The sequence below is a fragment of the Temnothorax longispinosus genome, chromosome 1, assembly GCF_030848805.1.
Source record: "Temnothorax longispinosus isolate EJ_2023e chromosome 1, Tlon_JGU_v1, whole genome shotgun sequence".
Classification (NCBI taxonomy): Eukaryota; Metazoa; Arthropoda; class Insecta; order Hymenoptera; family Formicidae; genus Temnothorax; species Temnothorax longispinosus.
This window is the reverse complement of record NC_092358.1, coordinates 23156147-23173041: the sequence shown is the minus strand read 5'-3', so window position 1 is coordinate 23173041 and position 16895 is coordinate 23156147. Positions and strand designations below refer to the sequence as shown.

Genomic DNA, 16895 nt, shown 5'->3' with positions numbered 1-16895 from the left:
CATCTTCCCTTTTTCTCGAAAAATTCTCCCCTACGCACGCAAATACATAACTTTTACGGTTCAATGGCCTGTGTATATTCACGCATTGTTGCTGTTGCTTGAATTTTTAAAGAAAATAATGCAGTGCGCGCTACACCATCGTTTTGCCCAAGAATTCGAGAGGGAGAGGTCAGCCACCCGGAAACTTTTTTTCTCTTCATCGACAATAGTACACGCAATCTATGCACGTTGCGATCAAAATATTTAATAAGCTTCGGCTCTTGGGGAAAGGGAGGGAGTAAACCCCACTCTTGCTCTCTTTACGAAGGTTTACGAAGCTTTCAGTCTGTACAGAGATACCACTATGTGCATATCGTATAGTCGATTAGGTGCTGATCATAACACCGATTAAAGTTCTCTTATCAGAATCGATACACACGTTAACTTTGCAGAGCAATAGAAAAATAATAATAAGTGAAATATGAAAGTGGAGAATACAGTTAGCAAAGCGATAGAAATTTTTTTACGAATTTTTGGCATGTGGCCGACTACATCGTGCATTTTATTACGTAGACTGTTCTGGACCGTCATGCTCATAATCGAGCAAGTCTATCAATATCGATATATCATAATGCATTTCGAATTATCCGAGATTCTTGACATAATGAAAGTTTTGAGTTCAGCAATGACGTATACGATATTTTTTATTAAACTTGTTATTTTTTGGTATAAGCAACGGTGAGATACGCAATGACACATAGTGATACGCACTATCGGTGAAAAATTAAGTTTAAGTATTATTTAACTTAATTATATTTAATTATATCTAATTATATTATTCAACAAAATTAAGTTTGTTAAATACATTTAATATTACATTTCAACAATTACTTTTGGTAAAATAGACTTCAATATTTGCTAATGCGTTGGTCGATAACATAAATTAAAAAAGTGAAAATTGTGACAAAGCAAAACCAAAGACAAAATACTGTAATAAATTATCTATTTTACATAAGAAAGAAACGAGCGGACTTGCATGGGTAAAGTTATTGCACAACAATCAATTTTTCACCGATGGTTCGTAAAACTCTTCGTTGCAGCCGTTATCACGATTATGATCAATGAAAATATTCTCTTAGAACGTTCAACAGTATATTAACGATGATGGCGATCGACTGGGAAAATAGATCCAACACGAAATTCAGTATGTCAGCGACGACGTACAATGCCAAACTGTCGCAGCGCTTTGCTAACATGACGGTGATTCTCTATTTGATATCGATAATTTTTTTTAGCAGTGATATCTTTGTAAAACGCGCGGATGATGAAATAGCCTCCAACATTTCCACACCAATACTCATTCTTGAGATGGATTTGCCATTTGACGTTAATCGAAGATTTGTATATGAATCGGTCATAATTGTTCAATTTCTACATTTGATATTGTGTGCCGAAGCAGTCGGTTTATTAAATGCTCTTCTCATAAATCTGGTGAGTTTCTATTACACAAAAAAAAAATTATTATCATATCATTATAAGTGTTATTTATTAATTCTATTATATGTAAATATTAATTTCTTGATATTTTATCAATTATATTATTAACTGAATTAATAGAATGTACATGTGCGTATTGCCGACTATATGCGAAAAAGAGCGCTTATATATAGAACTATTAATTTTTTAGCAATTGCGCTATTAAGTTTTAAAAGATTTTGTGCTGCATAAATTTAATCTATACATTCAATATTCTTTCTTGTTACCTCTATAAGTATAGCAGTTGAAAGAAACGTATATTTTAGGTATTGCACATAAGCGGTCAAATCGATATTCTTCGTAAGAGCATGACGGAAATTTTTCCAAAGGAAGGAAAGTGCAATCCGAGTCGATCTGTGGTAAAAGAAATAATAAAAAAACATCAGAAAGTTATCATCTTTTCAGAGCATATCGAAGATCTATACTCGTATATCGCGTTGGTATTATTTGTATCGGATACTTTGATTATTTGCTGCTTGGGTTTTGCAATTGTTGCGGTAAGGAATTTTTATTAATTCTGCGGAGGAATATATATTATAGAACTCGCTCTGTTGTGTGTGTGTGTGTGTATGTGTTGATATTAATTATCGTGCCTTTAACTATTTATCATTTTATCCATTTTCTCTTGCTCTTATAATATTTCTTAAAATTTTAGTCGATCGATCAACCGAATGCTTCAAAAATTATACTTAGGTCTCTCTTATTTTACTTTGATACGAATCTGGAAGCGTTCATATTCTGTTTCGCTGGAGAACACTTGAGCGACAAGGTTAGACATTGTGTCGAGAATATTGTAGACGATAAATAAGCCAAATATATATTACGTAATTGCTTCTAAAAGCTACAAGATCCATTATTCAATAGAGCAAGAGCATTGGAGATGCTGCGTACAATTCTCTCTGGTACGAATCAAATTCCAGACACGGTCAAACTATATTGTTCTTAATAATGAGGACGCAAAATCAATTAACCATTACAATTGGAAAGATAATGAATTTGTCCCTAGACCGATTTGGAAGTGTGAGTTTATCTCAGATTTTGTCTTATACGTGACACATTTTACCGTTTTTATACTGAAGATTGTTCTGCCCTTTTGTGCCAATAATTATTTAGAATAAAAAAATTGTTGTCTCTCTTATTAAATATAAGTAGAATATTAGTTTCCATTAATTTTTGTTGTGTACCGTTTATTTCCTATTAAATGTTTATATTTTTGTATATTTGTTTTAAAAAACATACAATATTTGTTGCAATTTCCCATCGTTTATATTATTAAAATGAACAAAGTAACAAATAGATTACTTTTCATATTGAATTTAAATATTCATTTTGAATAAGTAACATTTACTTCGCCAGTCAATAATTAACCCAATTAAGAATTTAATCGACTGTACTGGCAATGATTATAATCGTGGCAACAATTATAATCGTTGTGACAAATCGGAATGAGGGAGGTTCCAGATTCGAACCCTGGCTGAGGTAATGTTTTTCATAATAAAATTTAATTATTTAATTAAGATGCTTACATTATAAGCATCTAAAATTACATCAATTTTAGAATGACCATCAGAATCCTTGGTCGAAACGCGGTGACGATTTGTCACGACGATTATAATCGTTGCCACGATTATAATTATTGCCAGTACAGTTGATTAAATTCTTAATTGGGTTAAATATATTCATTATTTCTACAATAATATTCTTATAATAATCAAATAATACTTTCAGATTTTAAAGGCTTCGGTATCCTATATATCGGTTCTACTTGCAATGTATTGAAGCAAAACTACAATTTATTTACATCTTAATTATTACAGCATTACAGAGTTTACTGTAGCGTTACCGTTATTGTTATTATTATTATATTATTGCAAAACATTTTTCGTATGAATTAATGTAAATCCGTTGCTATATATTACCTACCATTCTCTTTTATGTACATGCATATTTGCATGCGTGTAAGCGTTTCAGTTCTGTGGGATGAGCTATCGGGTGCGTCTCCATGTTGCGGCTCGGAAGTTCTCCAGATGATCTGTGGGCAGATTGCAACATGAATACTGCATTTCTTGCTAATAATTAATTTAATTTTTCTTCCATGTGTAAAATAAAACATGCGCGAATAAGTATATTACATAACAAATGCTCTTCTTGCACAATCAGATATTCCTTTACATTTTGGTTCAAATAATATCATAATGTTTATGAAACAGTTTTTTAGAAAGATTAATATAAGCTTTTTGTACCTTGTGATATTTTTTTAAAGCTTATATTATGCTTGCCGTTTGTAAAGAACGTCGTTGATATATACTGAAACATAAAACTTCACTCAGCACTGCGTCTCCCCGTCTTTTGCATCTGCAGGCTTCTGACTATTTGACGATTATTGTGCACAGCGACTAATATATTTTAGAAGAATAAATTGCGAACGCGTGCACACTCACCGTGCTTCGTATAATGCGCGAGAAAGAATATCTTTCGATATTAAGGAAACAAAATCTCGGTAAGAGAAACTTTCGCCTCTTCCATCTTCCCTCTTTCTCGAAAAATTCTTCCCTACGCACGCAAATACAAAACTTTTACGGTCATTGAACACGGTTCAATGCCCTGTGTATATTCACATTTATTGTCGCTGTTGCTTGAATTTTTAAAGAAAATAATGCAGTGCGCGCTACACCATCGTTTCGCCCAAGAATTCGAGAGGGAGATGTCAGCCACCCGGAAACTTTTTTTCTCTTCATCGACAATAGTGCACGCAATCTATGCACGTTGCGATCAGAATATTTAATAAGTTTCGGCTCTTGGGGAAAGGGAGGGAGTGAACCCCACTCTTGCTCTTTTTACGAAGCTTTCAGTCTGTACAGAGATACCACATTGTGCATATCGTATAGATTAGGTGCTGATCATAACACCGATTAAAGTGGTCTTATCAAAATCGATACATACGTTAACTTTGCAGAACAATAGGAAAATAATAAAATAAGTGAAATATGAAAGTGGAGAATACAGTTAGCAAAGCGATAGAAATTTGTCTACGAATTTTTGGAATATGGCCGACTACATCGTGCATTTCATTACGTAGACTGTTCTGGACCGTCATGCTCATAATCGAGCAAGTCTATCAATATCGATATATCATAATGCATTTTGAATTATCCGAGATTTTTGACATAATGAAAATTTTGAGTTCAACAATGGCGTATACGATATTTTTCATTAAACTTATTATTTTTTGGTATAAGCAACGGTGAGACACGCAACGACACATAGTGATAAGCACTATCGGTGAAAAATTTTCAAGTATTATTTAACTTTATTTAATTATATTTAATTATATTATTCAACAACATTAAGTTTGTTACATACATTTAATATTGCATTTTAACAATTACTTTTGATAAAATAGACTTCAATATTTGCTAATGCGTTGGTCGATAAAATAAATTGAAAAAGTGAACATTGTGACAAAGAAAAACCAGAGACAAAATACTGTAATAAATTAATTATTTTACATAAAAAGAAATGAGCAAACTTGCATGGGTAAAGTTATTGCACAACAATCAATTTTTTACCGATGGTTCGTAAAACTCTTCGTTGCAGCCGTTATCACGATTATGATCAATGAAAATCTTTCTTAAAACGTTCAACAGTATATTAACGATGATGGCGATTGACTGGGAAAATAGATCCAACACGAAATTCAGTATGTCAGCGACGACGTACAATGCCAAACTGTCGCAGCGCTTCGCTAACATGACGGTGATTCTCTATTTGATATCTATAATTTTTTTTAGCAGTGATATCTTCGTAAAACGCGCGGATAATGAAATAACTTCCAACATTTCCACACCAATACTCATTCTTGAGATGGATTTGCCATTTGACGTTAATCGAAGATTTGTATATGAATCGGTCATAATTGTTCAATTTCTACATTTGATATTGTGTGCTGAAGCAATCGGTTTATTAAATGCTCTTCTCATAAATTTGGTGAGTTCCTGTTACACAAAGAGATATTATTATCATATTATTGTTACATGTAAGTATTATTTATTAATTCTATTATATATAAATATTAATTTCTTGATATTTTATCAACTATATTATCAACTGAATTAATAGAATGTACATGTGCATATTGCCTACTATATACGAAAAAGAACGCTTACGGAAATAATTTTTTAGCAATTGCGCTCTTATATAAGTTTTAAAAGATTTTGCGCTGCATAAATTTAATCTATACATTTAATATTCTTTCTTGCTACCTCTATAAGTACAGCAGTTGAAAGAAACGTATATTTTAGATATTGCACATAAGCGGTCAAATCGATATTCTTCGTAAGAGCGTGACGGAAATTTTTCCAAAGGAAGGAAAGTGCAGTCCGAGTCGTTCTATGGTAAAAGAAATGATCAAAAAACACCAGAAAGTTATCATCTTTTCAGAGCATATCGAAGATCTATACTCGTATATCGCGTTGGTATTATTTGTATCGGATACTTTGATTATTTGCTGCTTGGGTTTTGCAATTGTTGCGGTAAGGAATTTTTATTAATTCAGCGGAGGAATATATATTATAGAACTCGCTCTATTGTGAATCTGCAGATTAGAAGAGTAGATATTAATTCGTGCCTTTAACTATTTATCATTTTTCTCTTGTTCTTATAATATTTCTTAAAATTTTATATAGTCGATCGGTCAACCGAATGCTTCAAAAATTATACTTAGGACTCTCTTATTTTACTTCAATACGAATTTGGAAGCGTTCATATTCTGTTTCGCTGGAGAACACTTGAGCGACAAGGTTAGACATTGTGTCGAGAATATTGTAGACGATAAATATATAAGCCAAATATATATTACGTAATTGCTTCTATAAGCTACAAGATCCATTATTCAATAGAGCAAGAGCATTGGAGATGCTGCGTACGATTCTCTCTGGTACGAATCAAATTCCAGACACAGTCAAACTATATTGTTCTTAATAATGAGGACGCAAAATCAATTAACCATTACAATTGGAAAGATAATGAATTTGTCTCTAGACCGATTTGGAAGTGTGAGTCTATCTCAGATTTTGTCTTATACGTAACACATTTTACCGCTTTTATACTGAAGATTGTTCTGCCCTTTTGTGCCAATAATTATTTAGAATTAAAAAAAATGTTATCTCTTTTTTTTTAATATAAGTAGAATATTAATTTTCATTAATTTTTGTTGTGTACCGTTTATTTTCTATAAATAAATGTTTATATTTTTGTATATTTGTCTTAAAAAACAAACAATATTTGTTGCAATTTCTCATTGTTCATATTATTAAAACGAACAAAATAGTAAATAAATTACTTTTCATATTGAGTTAAAATATTCATTATTTCTACAATAATATTCTTATAATAATCAAATAATACTTTCAGATTGTAAAGGCTTCGGTATCCTATATATCGGTTCTACTTGCAATGTATTGAAGCAAAACTACAATTTATTTACATCTTAATTATTACAGCATTACAGAGTTTACTGTAGCGTTACCGCTATTGTTATTGTTATTATATTATTGCAAAAAAATTTGCGTATGAATTAAAGTAAAACCGTTGCTATATTACCTACCATTCTCTATTATGTACATGCATATTTGCTTGCGTGTAAAGTGTTTCAATTCTGTGGGCTGAGCTACTTATCGGGTGCGTCTCCATGTGGCGGCTCGGAAGTTCTCCAAGTGATCTATGGGCAGATTGCAACATAAATACTGCATTTCTTGCTAATAATTAATTTAATTTTTTTTTCATGTGTAAAATAAAACATGCGATAAGTATATTGCATAACAAATGCTCTTCTTGCACAATCAGATATTCCTTTACATTTTCGTTCAAATAATATCATAATGTTTATGAAATAGTTTTTTAGAAAGATTAATATATGCTTTTTGTACCTTGTGATGTCTTTTTAAAAGTTATATTATGCTTGCCTTTGTGAAGAACGTCGTTGATACTGAAACATAAAACTTCACTCAGCACTGCGTCTCCCTGTCTTTTGCTTCTGGCTTCTGACTATTTGACGATTATTGTGCACAGCGACCAATATATTTCAGAAGAATAAATGCGAACGCGTGCACACTCACCGCGCTTAGTATAATGCACGAGAAGGTATATCTTTTGATAGGGAAACAAAATCTTGGAAAGAGAAACTTTCACCTTTTCCATATCTTTCCTATTTTCTCTCTAAAATTTTCCCTTATGCATGGAAGTACAAAACTTTTCTTACGGTCACCGAGAATAGTTTAATGTCCTATGTATGTACATTCGCGTGCTGTTGTCTGCTGTTGCTTGAATTTTTAAAGAAAATAATGCAGTGAGCACTACACCACTGTTTTGCCAGTAAATTCCCAGAAGGGAGAAGATCGGCCACCCGGAAACTTCTTTTTCTTTCATCGACAATTGTACACGCAATCTGTGCAGGTTGCGATCAAAATATTTAATAAGCTGTGGTTTCTGGAGGGGTAAAAACCCCACTCTTGCTTCCTCTGAAGCGTTCAGTTTGTACAGAGACACCACATTGTGCATATCGTATAATCTATCAAGTGCTATTGTCATAACGCAGCTAAAAATTTTTTTTATTAGAATACACGTTATCGGTGCAATTAAATAATAGGAAAATAATAATAACAGAAATATGAAAATAGAGAATACAGTTAGCCAAGCGATAGAAATTTCTCTACGTATTTTTGGGATCTGGCCAAATACATCGTGCGTTTTATTACGTAGACTATTCTGGACCGTCATGCTCGTAATCGAGCAAGTCTTTCAATATCGATATATTGTAGTGCATTTTCATTTGATTGAATTTATCGATATGATGAGAATTATAGGTTCAACAATGGCGTATACGATATTTTTATTTAAACTTTTAATTTTTTGGTATAAGCAGCGGTGAGATACGCAACGTGATGTAGTGATACGCACTATCGATAAAAAATTTGCTTTAAATATTATTTAATTTAATTGTATACATATTTAATTACATTATTCAATTATATTAAGTTACATTTTAGTATTACATTTCAATTTAACAATTATTTTAGTCGAAAAATAAATTATTTTACAATTGTAAACGTGAACAACGTAATAAAGTTGAATGAAAAACAAGTAGCTTGTAATAAATTAATTATTTTACACAAAAAGAAAATAAGCGGACTCGCATGGGTAAAGTCATTGTGATAATAAATTTTTCACCGATGGTTGGTATTACGCTTCGTTGCGGTCGTTATCACGATTATGATCAATAAAAATCTTTCTTAGAACGTTCAACAGGATATTAATGATGATGGCGAACAACTGGGAAAAGTGTTCCGACACGAAATTCAGCATGTTAATAACGAGGTGCAATGCCAAACTGTCGCAGCGCTTCGTTAACATGACGGTGATTCTCTATTTGACTGCTGTAATTTTTTTTAGCAGCAAAATCCTCGTAAAACATGACAATGGTGACACAGCCTCAAACGTTTCCACACGATTACTCATTCTAGATATGGATTTACCATTTGACGCTAATCGAAGATTCATATATGAATCGATCATAATTGTACAATTTCTTCATTTGGTGTTATGCTCCGAAGCAATCGGCTTATTAAATGCTCTACTCATAAATCTGGTGAGTTCTATTACGCAGAGATATTATTTATATCTTTATTATTATGCATGAGTATTATCTATTGTTTTACTAATACCTATTAACATTTTATTAACCGTAATATTAATTGATAGACAAAATTTACACGAGCATATTGTCTACATAATAAAATATAATATACTAGGAGTTGTGTTGCTTCTTGGGTTTACAAAAAATTGTGCAGCATAATCTAGGCAGTTAAATTGTTTTTCGCGAATTAAGTACAGCAGTTGAGAAAAATGTTTATTTTAGATATTGCACATAAGTGGACAAATCGATATTCTTCGTAAAAGTGTAATGGATATTTTTCCAAAAGAAGGAAATGGCAGATTGAGTCGTTTCGTGGTTCAAAAAATAATCAAAAAACACCAGGAAATTATCATCTTTTCAGAGCATATCGAGGATCTGTACTCGTATATCGCGATGGTATTGTTTGTGACGGATACTTTGATTATCTGCTGCTTGGGTTTTACAATTGTCGCGGTAAGCGATTTTGATTAAATCTGCGGTTAAGAGAAATATGTACTATTGGAACCGCGCTGTTGTATCTGTAGAATAGAAGAGTATATTAATTCGTGACTTTTTTTAATTATTCATCCTTTTATTTCATTTCCCTTGGTCTTATAATATTTCTTGAAATTCTAGGCGATTGGTCGCCCCGATGCTTTCAACAATATAATTAAAACTCTCTTATTTTACTTTCTTATGAATTCGGAAGCGTTCATATTTTGTTTCGCTGGGGAATACTTAAGTGCCAAGGTTAAACATAAAAACTAATATTGATAAATAAGTAGAATATTACGTAATTGTTTCTAAAAGCTACAAAATCTACTATTTAATAGAGCAAAAGCATTGGGGATGCTGCATATGATTCTTTGTGGTACGAATCAGATTCCAAAGACAGTCGAATTATATTGTTCTTAATAATGAGGTCACAAAATCAATTAACCATTACAATTGGAAAAATAATGAATTTGTCTCTAGATCGATTTGGCAGTGTAAGTCTTATCTCAGATTTGCTTTATATGTTAAACATTTTACTGATATTATATTGAAAATTGTTTTGCCAATAATAATCTAGAATCATGAAAAATAAAAAATGTGTCATCTTTTTTTTAAATATTAATATTAGAATATTACTATTAATTAATTTCGTAATATATCATTTATTTTTTATTAAATATTTATATTTTTATATATTTGTCTTAAATAGCAAACAGTATTTGCTGCAATATTTTCATTGTTAAATATTATTGAAACGAGTCAAATGACAAACTAATAACTGCAATTTTTATATTTAAAATATTTTATACATAAATATTCTTCTAATAATCAAATAATACTGTTTCAGATTATAAAGGCTTCGGCCTCCTACATATCGGTTTTGTTTGCGATGTAGTGAAACAAAATTACGTTTTATTTAAAGTTGTAATAAAAGTTAATAATTGGTTATTGTTTAATTGTAAAAAAATGTTTATTAATTAAAGTAAAACCATTGCTGTATTACTTGCCATTCTCTTTTATGTGCGTGCATATTTGCATGCGTATGTGCGTTTCAGTCTCTGTTGACTGAGTTACTTATCGGGCACATCTCGTTGTGACAGATCGGAATATGTCCAGGAGATCTAAGTATAAGTGTCTGACTATTCGAGTAGGCTCCTGGGTAGTGATGGCTATTACCGGCCCTGCTGGCGTAAAATCCTTTCTCGCGCCAGGAAAGCTGTGGATCAAATTTTCCATGCCAAGCTGAGAGCGATACTTAAAATACGCTACACCTTTACAAAAAATTATAGTTTGAGCAGCCTGACAGCTCTTCTTTTAAAGACGTTAAAGAAGCTCATCGATTATGTGTACCTGCGAGATGTTATTTCTGTGTTGCAGTGTTGCATTCTCTGCACGAGAATCCACATTCGTATATGATGAGCATCTCCACAGAAACGGCGCTCCAATTGTTCGTGTCCCTAATGTAGGTGCCGCTGGAGACTGAAGATTACGTGGTGAGAATGTTCTTTGATATATACTCCTTTAACAACACCTCGCACAAAGTTGTTTGTAGAGAGGCGGGATGTTCCGGACAGATTAATTCACTGGATCCGAAGCATGCTAAAACTGATAAACTTGTGCTTCTTTGCTAGATATTTTGGCTTGTACTACCGTCTTTGGCACGTTTCTTTCAATTTGCGAGTACTTGCAACATAAGCTATTTTCCGCGCAATACTCATTTCTAAGAAAGATATCTCCCAGCGATATGTGTTCGCCCGTCCTTCCCTCTTGCGATGCACTGCCAATAGCGAAACTTCACTTTCGCGTCGTGCGAGTCGTGGAAGCTTGCATTTTGTACTATTTCCTTAAAGCTTATATTATACCTACTTGTCAATTGCAAGAAACCGTTAGTACTGCAATATAAAACTTTACTTATCATTTATTTTCTTTGTCTCCTGCTTCTGGCTTATTTTTTGACGATTATTGCGCGCAATCTGTATCTGACGGACACCGGAGTTCTATTCAAAATCGCGGAATTTACATATTACGAGAGAATAAGTTGTGAACGCGAGCACACTCGCTACACTTCCTGTAATGCTTGAGAACGAATATCTTTTAATATTGAGGAAATAAAATCTCAGAAAGGGAAAATTTCACCTTATCCATATTTTCCCTCTTCCTCGAAGACTTCTCCCCTATACGTAGAAACACAAAACTTTTCTTACAGTCACCGAAAACAGTTCAACGCCCTATGCACATTCGCGTGTTTCGTTCGCAGTTGTTTGAATTTTTAAAGAAAATAATGCACTGCGCGCTACACCACTGCTTTCCCCCAGAATTCGAGAGGGAGACGATCGGCCACCCGGAAACTTTTATTTTTTCACCGACAATAGTACACGCAATCTGTGCAGGTTGCGATCAAAATATTTAATAAGCTGTGGTTGGGTGTCCTGGAGGGGAGAGCCCCACTCTCTTGTTCTCTTTCAGTATGTGCAAAGATACCACATAGTGCACATCGTGCGATGGATCAGGTTTCTTCGTAACAACGTTTCAAATTTTCTTATCGGATACAACGCATGTTAACGGTGCAAAATAATAGGATAATAATAATAGTAAAGTATGAAAGTAGACAATACAGTTAGCAAAGCGATAGAAATTTGTCTACGAATTTTTGGCATCTGGCCGAATACATCGTGCGCTTTATTACGTAGACTCTTCTGGATTGTCACGCTCATATTCGAGCAAGTCTTTCAATATCGATATATTGTAATGCATTTTTATTTGATTGAGTTTTCCGACAGGATGAAAATTTTGGGTGCAGCCATGGCATATTCGATACTTTTAACTAGACTTCTCATTTTTTGGTATAAGCAACGGTGAGATAACGGCACGTTGTGAGTTGTGATACGCACTGTCAATGAAAAATTAGCTTTATGTATTATTTAACTCAATTATATTTAACAATATTATTCAACAACATTCAACAAATTAGTTACATATATTTAGTATTTTATCTTGATTTATTACTTTAGTCGTTAAGATACACCTTTCGCAACTACTTTGGTTGATAAAATAATTTATTTGGCAATTACGAATGTAAACATAATAATAATGTTAATTAAATACGAATTGCTATAGTGATTGCACAACAATTAATTTTTCATCGATGGTTCGTATAAGGCTTTGCTGCGGCCGTTATTAAAATTATGAACAATAAAAATTTTTCCTAGAACGTTCAACAAAATATTAACGATGATGGCGATTGAATGGAAAAAATGTACCAACTCAAAATTTAGTATGTTAACAACGAAGTGCAATGCCAAATTGTCGCAGCGCTTCACTAACATAACGGTATTCTCTGTTTGACAAATGTAACTCTTTTTAGCAGCAATAACTTCATAAAAAATAAGCTACTGAATGGAAAGAACTACTTCCATTTATTACTAATAACTCCCGTTGTTATTAATATTTTTTAATAATTTTTTTCTTAAATAATCATAAAAAAATATAGAATTAAGTGCCAAAGTTTCTAATGTTCATAATTTTTTATTTCTTAAATATTTAACTTTAAAAAAGGGTCTATTTTTTCGTTTGTCAAAGTGATCTACTCTCTTAACCAGAATTGCATAGGTAAAGTGATTGCGCAACAATTAATTTTTCATCGATGGTTCGTATAGAGCTTTGTTGCGGCCGCTATTAAGATTATAAGATTATAACCAATAAAAATCTTTCCTAGAACGTTCAACAAGATACTAACGATGATAGCGGTTGACTGGGAAAAATGTTCCGACACAAAATTTAGCATGCTAACAACGAAGTGCAATGCCAAACTGTCGCAGCGCTTCACTAAGATGACGGTGATTCTTTATTGCACAATGGTAACTTTTTTTGGCAGCAATGTCTTCTTACAAAACACAAATGATGGCATAACTTCCAACGTTTCCACAACACGACCACTCATTGTTGACATGGATTTGCCATTCGACGTTAATCGAAGATTCGTATATGAATTTGTCATAATTGTTCAATTTTTTCACATGCTGATATGTGCTAACTCAATGGGTTTAATAAATGCTCTACTTATAAATTTGGTGAGTCCTGTTACCTGTTACGCAAAAAGATATTATTATTATTATGAGTATTATCAATTATTTATAAATATTACTTCTTTAATATTTTATTAACCATAATGTTAAATGATTAACAAAATGTACAATAGGGAGCAATAATGGGTCTCTTTCGGTGTAGATGAGTGCACTATTTCTAGGCTCGCAATTGGCTAAAAGGTAGAAATAGTGCGCTCATCTACACCGAGAACGAAACTCATTAATGCTCATTGTACATGTGGAAATTTCTTATTTTATCAAAAATAGTTTATTAGCAATTGCGATTTTCAAATTATGAAAGATTCTGTGCAGCATCAATTTAATGTCATCAGCCATATAACATTTTTTCTTGCGACCATTATTAATAAACAGCTGTTGAAAGAAATGTATATTTCAGATATTGCATATAAGTGGTCAAATCGATATTCTTCGTAAAAGTGTGTTGGAACTTTTTCCGAAAGAAAATAAGTGCAGTACGAATCGTTCTATGGTAAAAAGAGTAATCACAAAACATCAGAATGTTATCACTTTTTCAGAACATATTGAAGATCTGTACTCGTATATCTCAATGGTGCTTTTCGTATCGGATACTTTGCTTATCTGCTGCTTGGGTTTTACAATGGTCACGGTAAGCTATTTTGATTAATTCTACGGTTAAGAGAAATATATACTATATGAACAGCGCTGTTAATTAATTCTGCAGAATAGAAGAGTATTAATTCGTGACTTTAATTAATTCATCGTTTTATTACATTTTCTTGACTCTTTCTTAAAATTCTAGTCGATTGGGCAACCTGATGCTTCAGAAAGTATAATCAGGAATTTCTTGTTTTACCTCGCTGTGAATATAGAGGTATTTATATTCTGTTTTGCTGGAGAATACTTGAGCGCCAAGGTTAGATATTGAGACGAATATTGTATATGATAAATATTACAAAATATACTACGTCATTTTTTCTAAGAGATACAAGATCCATTATTTAATAGAGCAAGAGCATTGGAGATGCTGCATACGATTCTCTTTGGTACGAGTCAGATTTCAGAGACGGTCGAAGTGTATTGCTCTTAATAATGAGGTCGCAAAATCAATTAACCATTACAATTGGAAATATAGCGAATTTGTCTCTAGAACAATTTAGCAGTGTAAGTCTGTTTCAAGTTTGTTCTGTACGTGTAAAATTTTTTACAGATTTTATAAAGATTGTCTAGAATAAAAAAAATAGAAAAAGTGTTATTTCTCTTTTTAAGATAAATAGAATATTACTATAAATTATTTTTTGTAACATTTTTAATATAAAATTTATAATAATAATATATTTTTTATTTTTTATTTATATTTTTATATATTTGTTTTAAATAGTAAATAATATTTCCTGCAATATTATTCACGTTGTTATGTGTGTTATTAAAATGAATCAATCGACAAATAAATAACTTTTTACATTAAATTTAAAACATTCTACATTATTCTTATAATAATGCAGTAATACTATTGCAGATTCTAAAAGCTTCGGCTTCCTACATATCGGTACTACTTGCAATGTAATGAAGCAAAACTACATTCTATTTACATCGAATTTTTAATGAGCACTAACATTAGTAGCCAGTTATTGTGTAGTTATAAGAAAATTTGCATATAAATTAAAATAAAAGTATTTCTTTATTACTTACTATTCTCCTTCATGTGCGTGCACATTTGCATGCGTGCGTGCGTTTCAGTCTCTGTAGGACGAGTTACTTATCTGACGTGTTTTTATGTGGCGAATCAGAAGACGTTCAGGAGGTTTTCGGATTTCTGACTATCCCGAATAGGTTCCTGAGTGGTAGTGTTGGCTATAACCGGCCCTCCGAGCGTAATCTTGTTTGCGGGCAGGAAAGCTACTGTCGTGAATTAACTTTTCCATGCCAAACTGGGAGCGATACCTATGGCGAAATTCTGGAATATTTATTTATGCAACACGTGCATGCATGGAAAGTGCCCCATTACGCACGCTACGCGTGCGTGATAGACCACTTTCCAGGCACTTGCAACATAAAATAGAGTGTGTAAGCCGTGACGAGCCGAAGGCGAGTGCGTAAACTCCAAACCCGGGAATTTTCATCTTACAGCATTTGTTACACAAATAACTATTAAAACACGCTACACTTGAAAAACATAGTTTGAGCAGCCTGACAGCTCTTCTTTTAAAGACGTTAAAGAAACTAATCGATGTCTACCTGTGAGATGTTATTCTTGTGCTGCACTCTCTGTACTATAGTAAGCATCTCCACAGAAACGGCGCTTCCCTTGTTCGTGTCATATACTCCTTTTACAACACCTCGCACAAAGTTATTTGTAGAGAGGCGGAATGTTCCGGAAGTATTAAATCACTGGATCCGAGGCACGCTAAAACTGATGAACTTGTGCTTCTTAGCTAGATATTTTGTTATGTACTGCCGTGACTTCGTCACGTTTCTTTCAATTTACGAATACTTGCAACACGAGCTATATTTTCCGCGCAATACTTATTCCTAAGAAAGATATCTTCCAGCGATATGTGTTCGCCCGTCGTCCCTCTTGCGACGCACTGCCAACAACGAAACTTCACTTTCGCGTTGTGCGAGTCGAAGAAGCTTGCATTTTGTTCTGTTTTCTTAAAGCTTATATTATACCTATTTGTCAATTGCGAGAAACCGTTAGTACTGCAATATAAAACTTCACTTATCATTTCGTTTCTCCGTCTCCTGCTTCTGGCTTATTTTTTTACGATTATTGCGCGCAATCTGTATCTGACGGGCACCAAAGTTTTATTCAAAATCGCGCGATTTACATATTACGAGAGAATAAGTTGTGAATGCGTGCACACTCGCCACACTTCCTGTAATGCTTGAGAAAAAATATCTTTTATTATTGAGGAAATAAAATCTCAGAAAGAGAGAATTTCACCTTATATCCATCTTCGCTTTTCCTCAAAGACTTCTCCCCTATACGTAGAAATACAAAACTTTTCTTACGGTCACCGAAAACAGTTCAACGCCCTATGCACATTCGCGTGTTTCGTACGCAGTTGTTTGAATTTTTAAAGAAAATAATGCACTGCACGCTTCACCACTGTTTTTCCCTAGAATTCGAGAGAGAGAGGATCGGC

General features: G+C 33.0%; 4 protein-coding genes and 3 long non-coding RNA genes across 29 annotated transcripts; 4 read left to right on the top strand and 3 right to left on the bottom strand.

The window, feature by feature from the left end:
* Window positions 1-9: 9 nt before the first annotated feature.
* Window positions 10-3436, top strand: LOC139818478 (odorant receptor 10-like). Of its 5 annotated transcripts, XM_071787244.1 has the most exons (7): window positions 680-717; window positions 1119-1183; window positions 1275-1470; window positions 1782-2012; window positions 2171-2284; window positions 2380-2535; window positions 3244-3436. In XM_071787244.1, exons 3-7 carry the CDS (start codon window positions 1348-1350, stop codon window positions 3292-3294), a joined length of 675 nt encoding a protein of 224 aa, XP_071643345.1. In that variant the 5' UTR covers window positions 680-717; window positions 1119-1183; window positions 1275-1347; the 3' UTR covers window positions 3295-3436. The 5 variants fall into 5 exon arrangements, with proteins under 5 accessions (XP_071643344.1, XP_071643346.1, XP_071643347.1 ...); XM_071787243.1 differs by having other exon boundaries at window positions 10-717; window positions 1119-1470; XM_071787245.1 differs by lacking the exons at window positions 680-717; window positions 1119-1183 and adding an exon at window positions 13-368 and having other exon boundaries at window positions 1278-1470.
* Window positions 1350-3546, bottom strand: LOC139818676 (uncharacterized). The gene is made up of 3 exons (XR_011733476.1): window positions 3439-3546; window positions 1743-1869; window positions 1350-1478 (listed from the first exon to the last, which is right to left on the bottom strand). It is a non-coding gene; the product is annotated as an uncharacterized lncRNA (long non-coding RNA).
* On the top strand, window positions 3469-7115 carry LOC139818522 (odorant receptor 67a-like). The gene is made up of 6 exons (XM_071787258.1): window positions 3469-4759; window positions 5151-5502; window positions 5817-6047; window positions 6201-6314; window positions 6414-6569; window positions 6928-7115. Exons 1-6 carry the CDS (start codon window positions 4503-4505, stop codon window positions 6976-6978), a joined length of 1161 nt encoding a protein of 386 aa, XP_071643359.1. The 5' UTR covers window positions 3469-4502; the 3' UTR covers window positions 6979-7115.
* LOC139818692 (uncharacterized) lies at window positions 5558-7772 on the bottom strand. Of its 2 annotated transcripts, XR_011733483.1 has the most exons (4): window positions 7632-7772; window positions 7443-7501; window positions 7121-7234; window positions 5558-5904 (listed from the first exon to the last, which is right to left on the bottom strand). It is a non-coding gene; the product is annotated as an uncharacterized lncRNA (long non-coding RNA). The 2 variants fall into 2 exon arrangements; XR_011733484.1 differs by lacking the exon at window positions 7632-7772 and having other exon boundaries at window positions 7479-7620.
* Window positions 7085-10681, top strand: LOC139818586 (odorant receptor 4-like). Of its 9 annotated transcripts, none has more exons than XM_071787398.1 (7): window positions 7085-8304; window positions 8809-8889; window positions 8968-9160; window positions 9431-9661; window positions 9824-9937; window positions 10021-10176; window positions 10530-10681. In XM_071787398.1, the coding sequence occupies exons 1-7, from the start codon at window positions 8183-8185 to the stop codon at window positions 10575-10577; spliced, it is 945 nt and encodes a 314-aa protein (XP_071643499.1). In that variant the 5' UTR covers window positions 7085-8182; the 3' UTR covers window positions 10578-10681. The 9 variants fall into 9 exon arrangements, with proteins under 9 accessions (XP_071643499.1, XP_071643490.1, XP_071643474.1 ...); XM_071787389.1 differs by having other exon boundaries at window positions 8965-9160; XM_071787408.1 differs by having other exon boundaries at window positions 7281-8256; window positions 8965-9160.
* An 887-nt stretch (window positions 10682-11568) lies between these two features.
* Window positions 11569-15985, top strand: LOC139818400 (odorant receptor 4-like). 10 transcript variants are annotated; one of them, XM_071787098.1, is made up of 7 exons: window positions 11569-12246; window positions 12463-12537; window positions 13398-13752; window positions 14165-14395; window positions 14549-14662; window positions 14755-14910; window positions 15266-15985. In XM_071787098.1, exons 2-7 carry the CDS (start codon window positions 12464-12466, stop codon window positions 15311-15313), a joined length of 978 nt encoding a protein of 325 aa, XP_071643199.1. In that variant the 5' UTR covers window positions 11569-12246; window position 12463; the 3' UTR covers window positions 15314-15985. The 10 variants fall into 10 exon arrangements, with proteins under 10 accessions (XP_071643199.1, XP_071643189.1, XP_071643180.1 ...); XM_071787088.1 differs by having other exon boundaries at window positions 11569-12537; window positions 14165-14240; window positions 14304-14395; XM_071787147.1 differs by lacking the exon at window positions 12463-12537 and adding an exon at window positions 13282-13328 and having other exon boundaries at window positions 12158-12246; window positions 15266-15453.
* On the bottom strand, window positions 15554-16821 carry LOC139818698 (uncharacterized). Its single transcript, XR_011733485.1, has 3 exons — window positions 16694-16821; window positions 15985-16633; window positions 15554-15690 (listed from the first exon to the last, which is right to left on the bottom strand). It is a non-coding gene; the product is annotated as an uncharacterized lncRNA (long non-coding RNA).
* Between the last annotated feature and the right edge of the window lie 74 nt (window positions 16822-16895).

Bases quoted from the DNA above. Each gene is read 5' to 3' on its own strand.
- LOC139818478 (XM_071787243.1), top strand. From the start codon at position 461: ATGAAAGTGGAGAATACAGTTAGCAAAGCGATAGAAATTTTTTTACGA. The intron at 1,471-1,781 runs GTGAGTTTCTAT...CGTATATTTTAG, and splicing joins ATGCTCTTCTCATAAATCTG to GTATTGCACATAAGCGGTCA. The intron at 2,536-3,243 runs GTGAGTTTATCT...TAATACTTTCAG, and splicing joins CCCTAGACCGATTTGGAAGT to ATTTTAAAGGCTTCGGTATC.
- LOC139818522 (XM_071787258.1), top strand. From the start codon at position 4,503: ATGAAAGTGGAGAATACAGTTAGCAAAGCGATAGAAATTTGTCTACGA. The intron at 5,503-5,816 runs GTGAGTTCCTGT...CGTATATTTTAG, and splicing joins ATGCTCTTCTCATAAATTTG to ATATTGCACATAAGCGGTCA. The intron at 6,315-6,413 runs GTTAGACATTGT...ATTATTCAATAG, and splicing joins GAGAACACTTGAGCGACAAG to AGCAAGAGCATTGGAGATGC.
- LOC139818586 (XM_071787348.1), top strand. From the start codon at position 8,183: ATGAAAATAGAGAATACAGTTAGCCAAGCGATAGAAATTTCTCTACGT. The intron at 8,440-8,808 runs GTGAGATACGCA...AATCTTTCTTAG, and splicing joins ATTTTTTGGTATAAGCAGCG to AACGTTCAACAGGATATTAA. The intron at 9,938-10,020 runs GTTAAACATAAA...ACTATTTAATAG, and splicing joins GGGAATACTTAAGTGCCAAG to AGCAAAAGCATTGGGGATGC.
- LOC139818400 (XM_071787079.1), top strand. From the start codon at position 12,281: ATGAAAGTAGACAATACAGTTAGCAAAGCGATAGAAATTTGTCTACGA. The intron at 14,663-14,754 runs GTTAGATATTGA...ATTATTTAATAG, and splicing joins GAGAATACTTGAGCGCCAAG to AGCAAGAGCATTGGAGATGC. The intron at 14,911-15,265 runs GTAAGTCTGTTT...ATACTATTGCAG, and splicing joins CTCTAGAACAATTTAGCAGT to ATTCTAAAAGCTTCGGCTTC.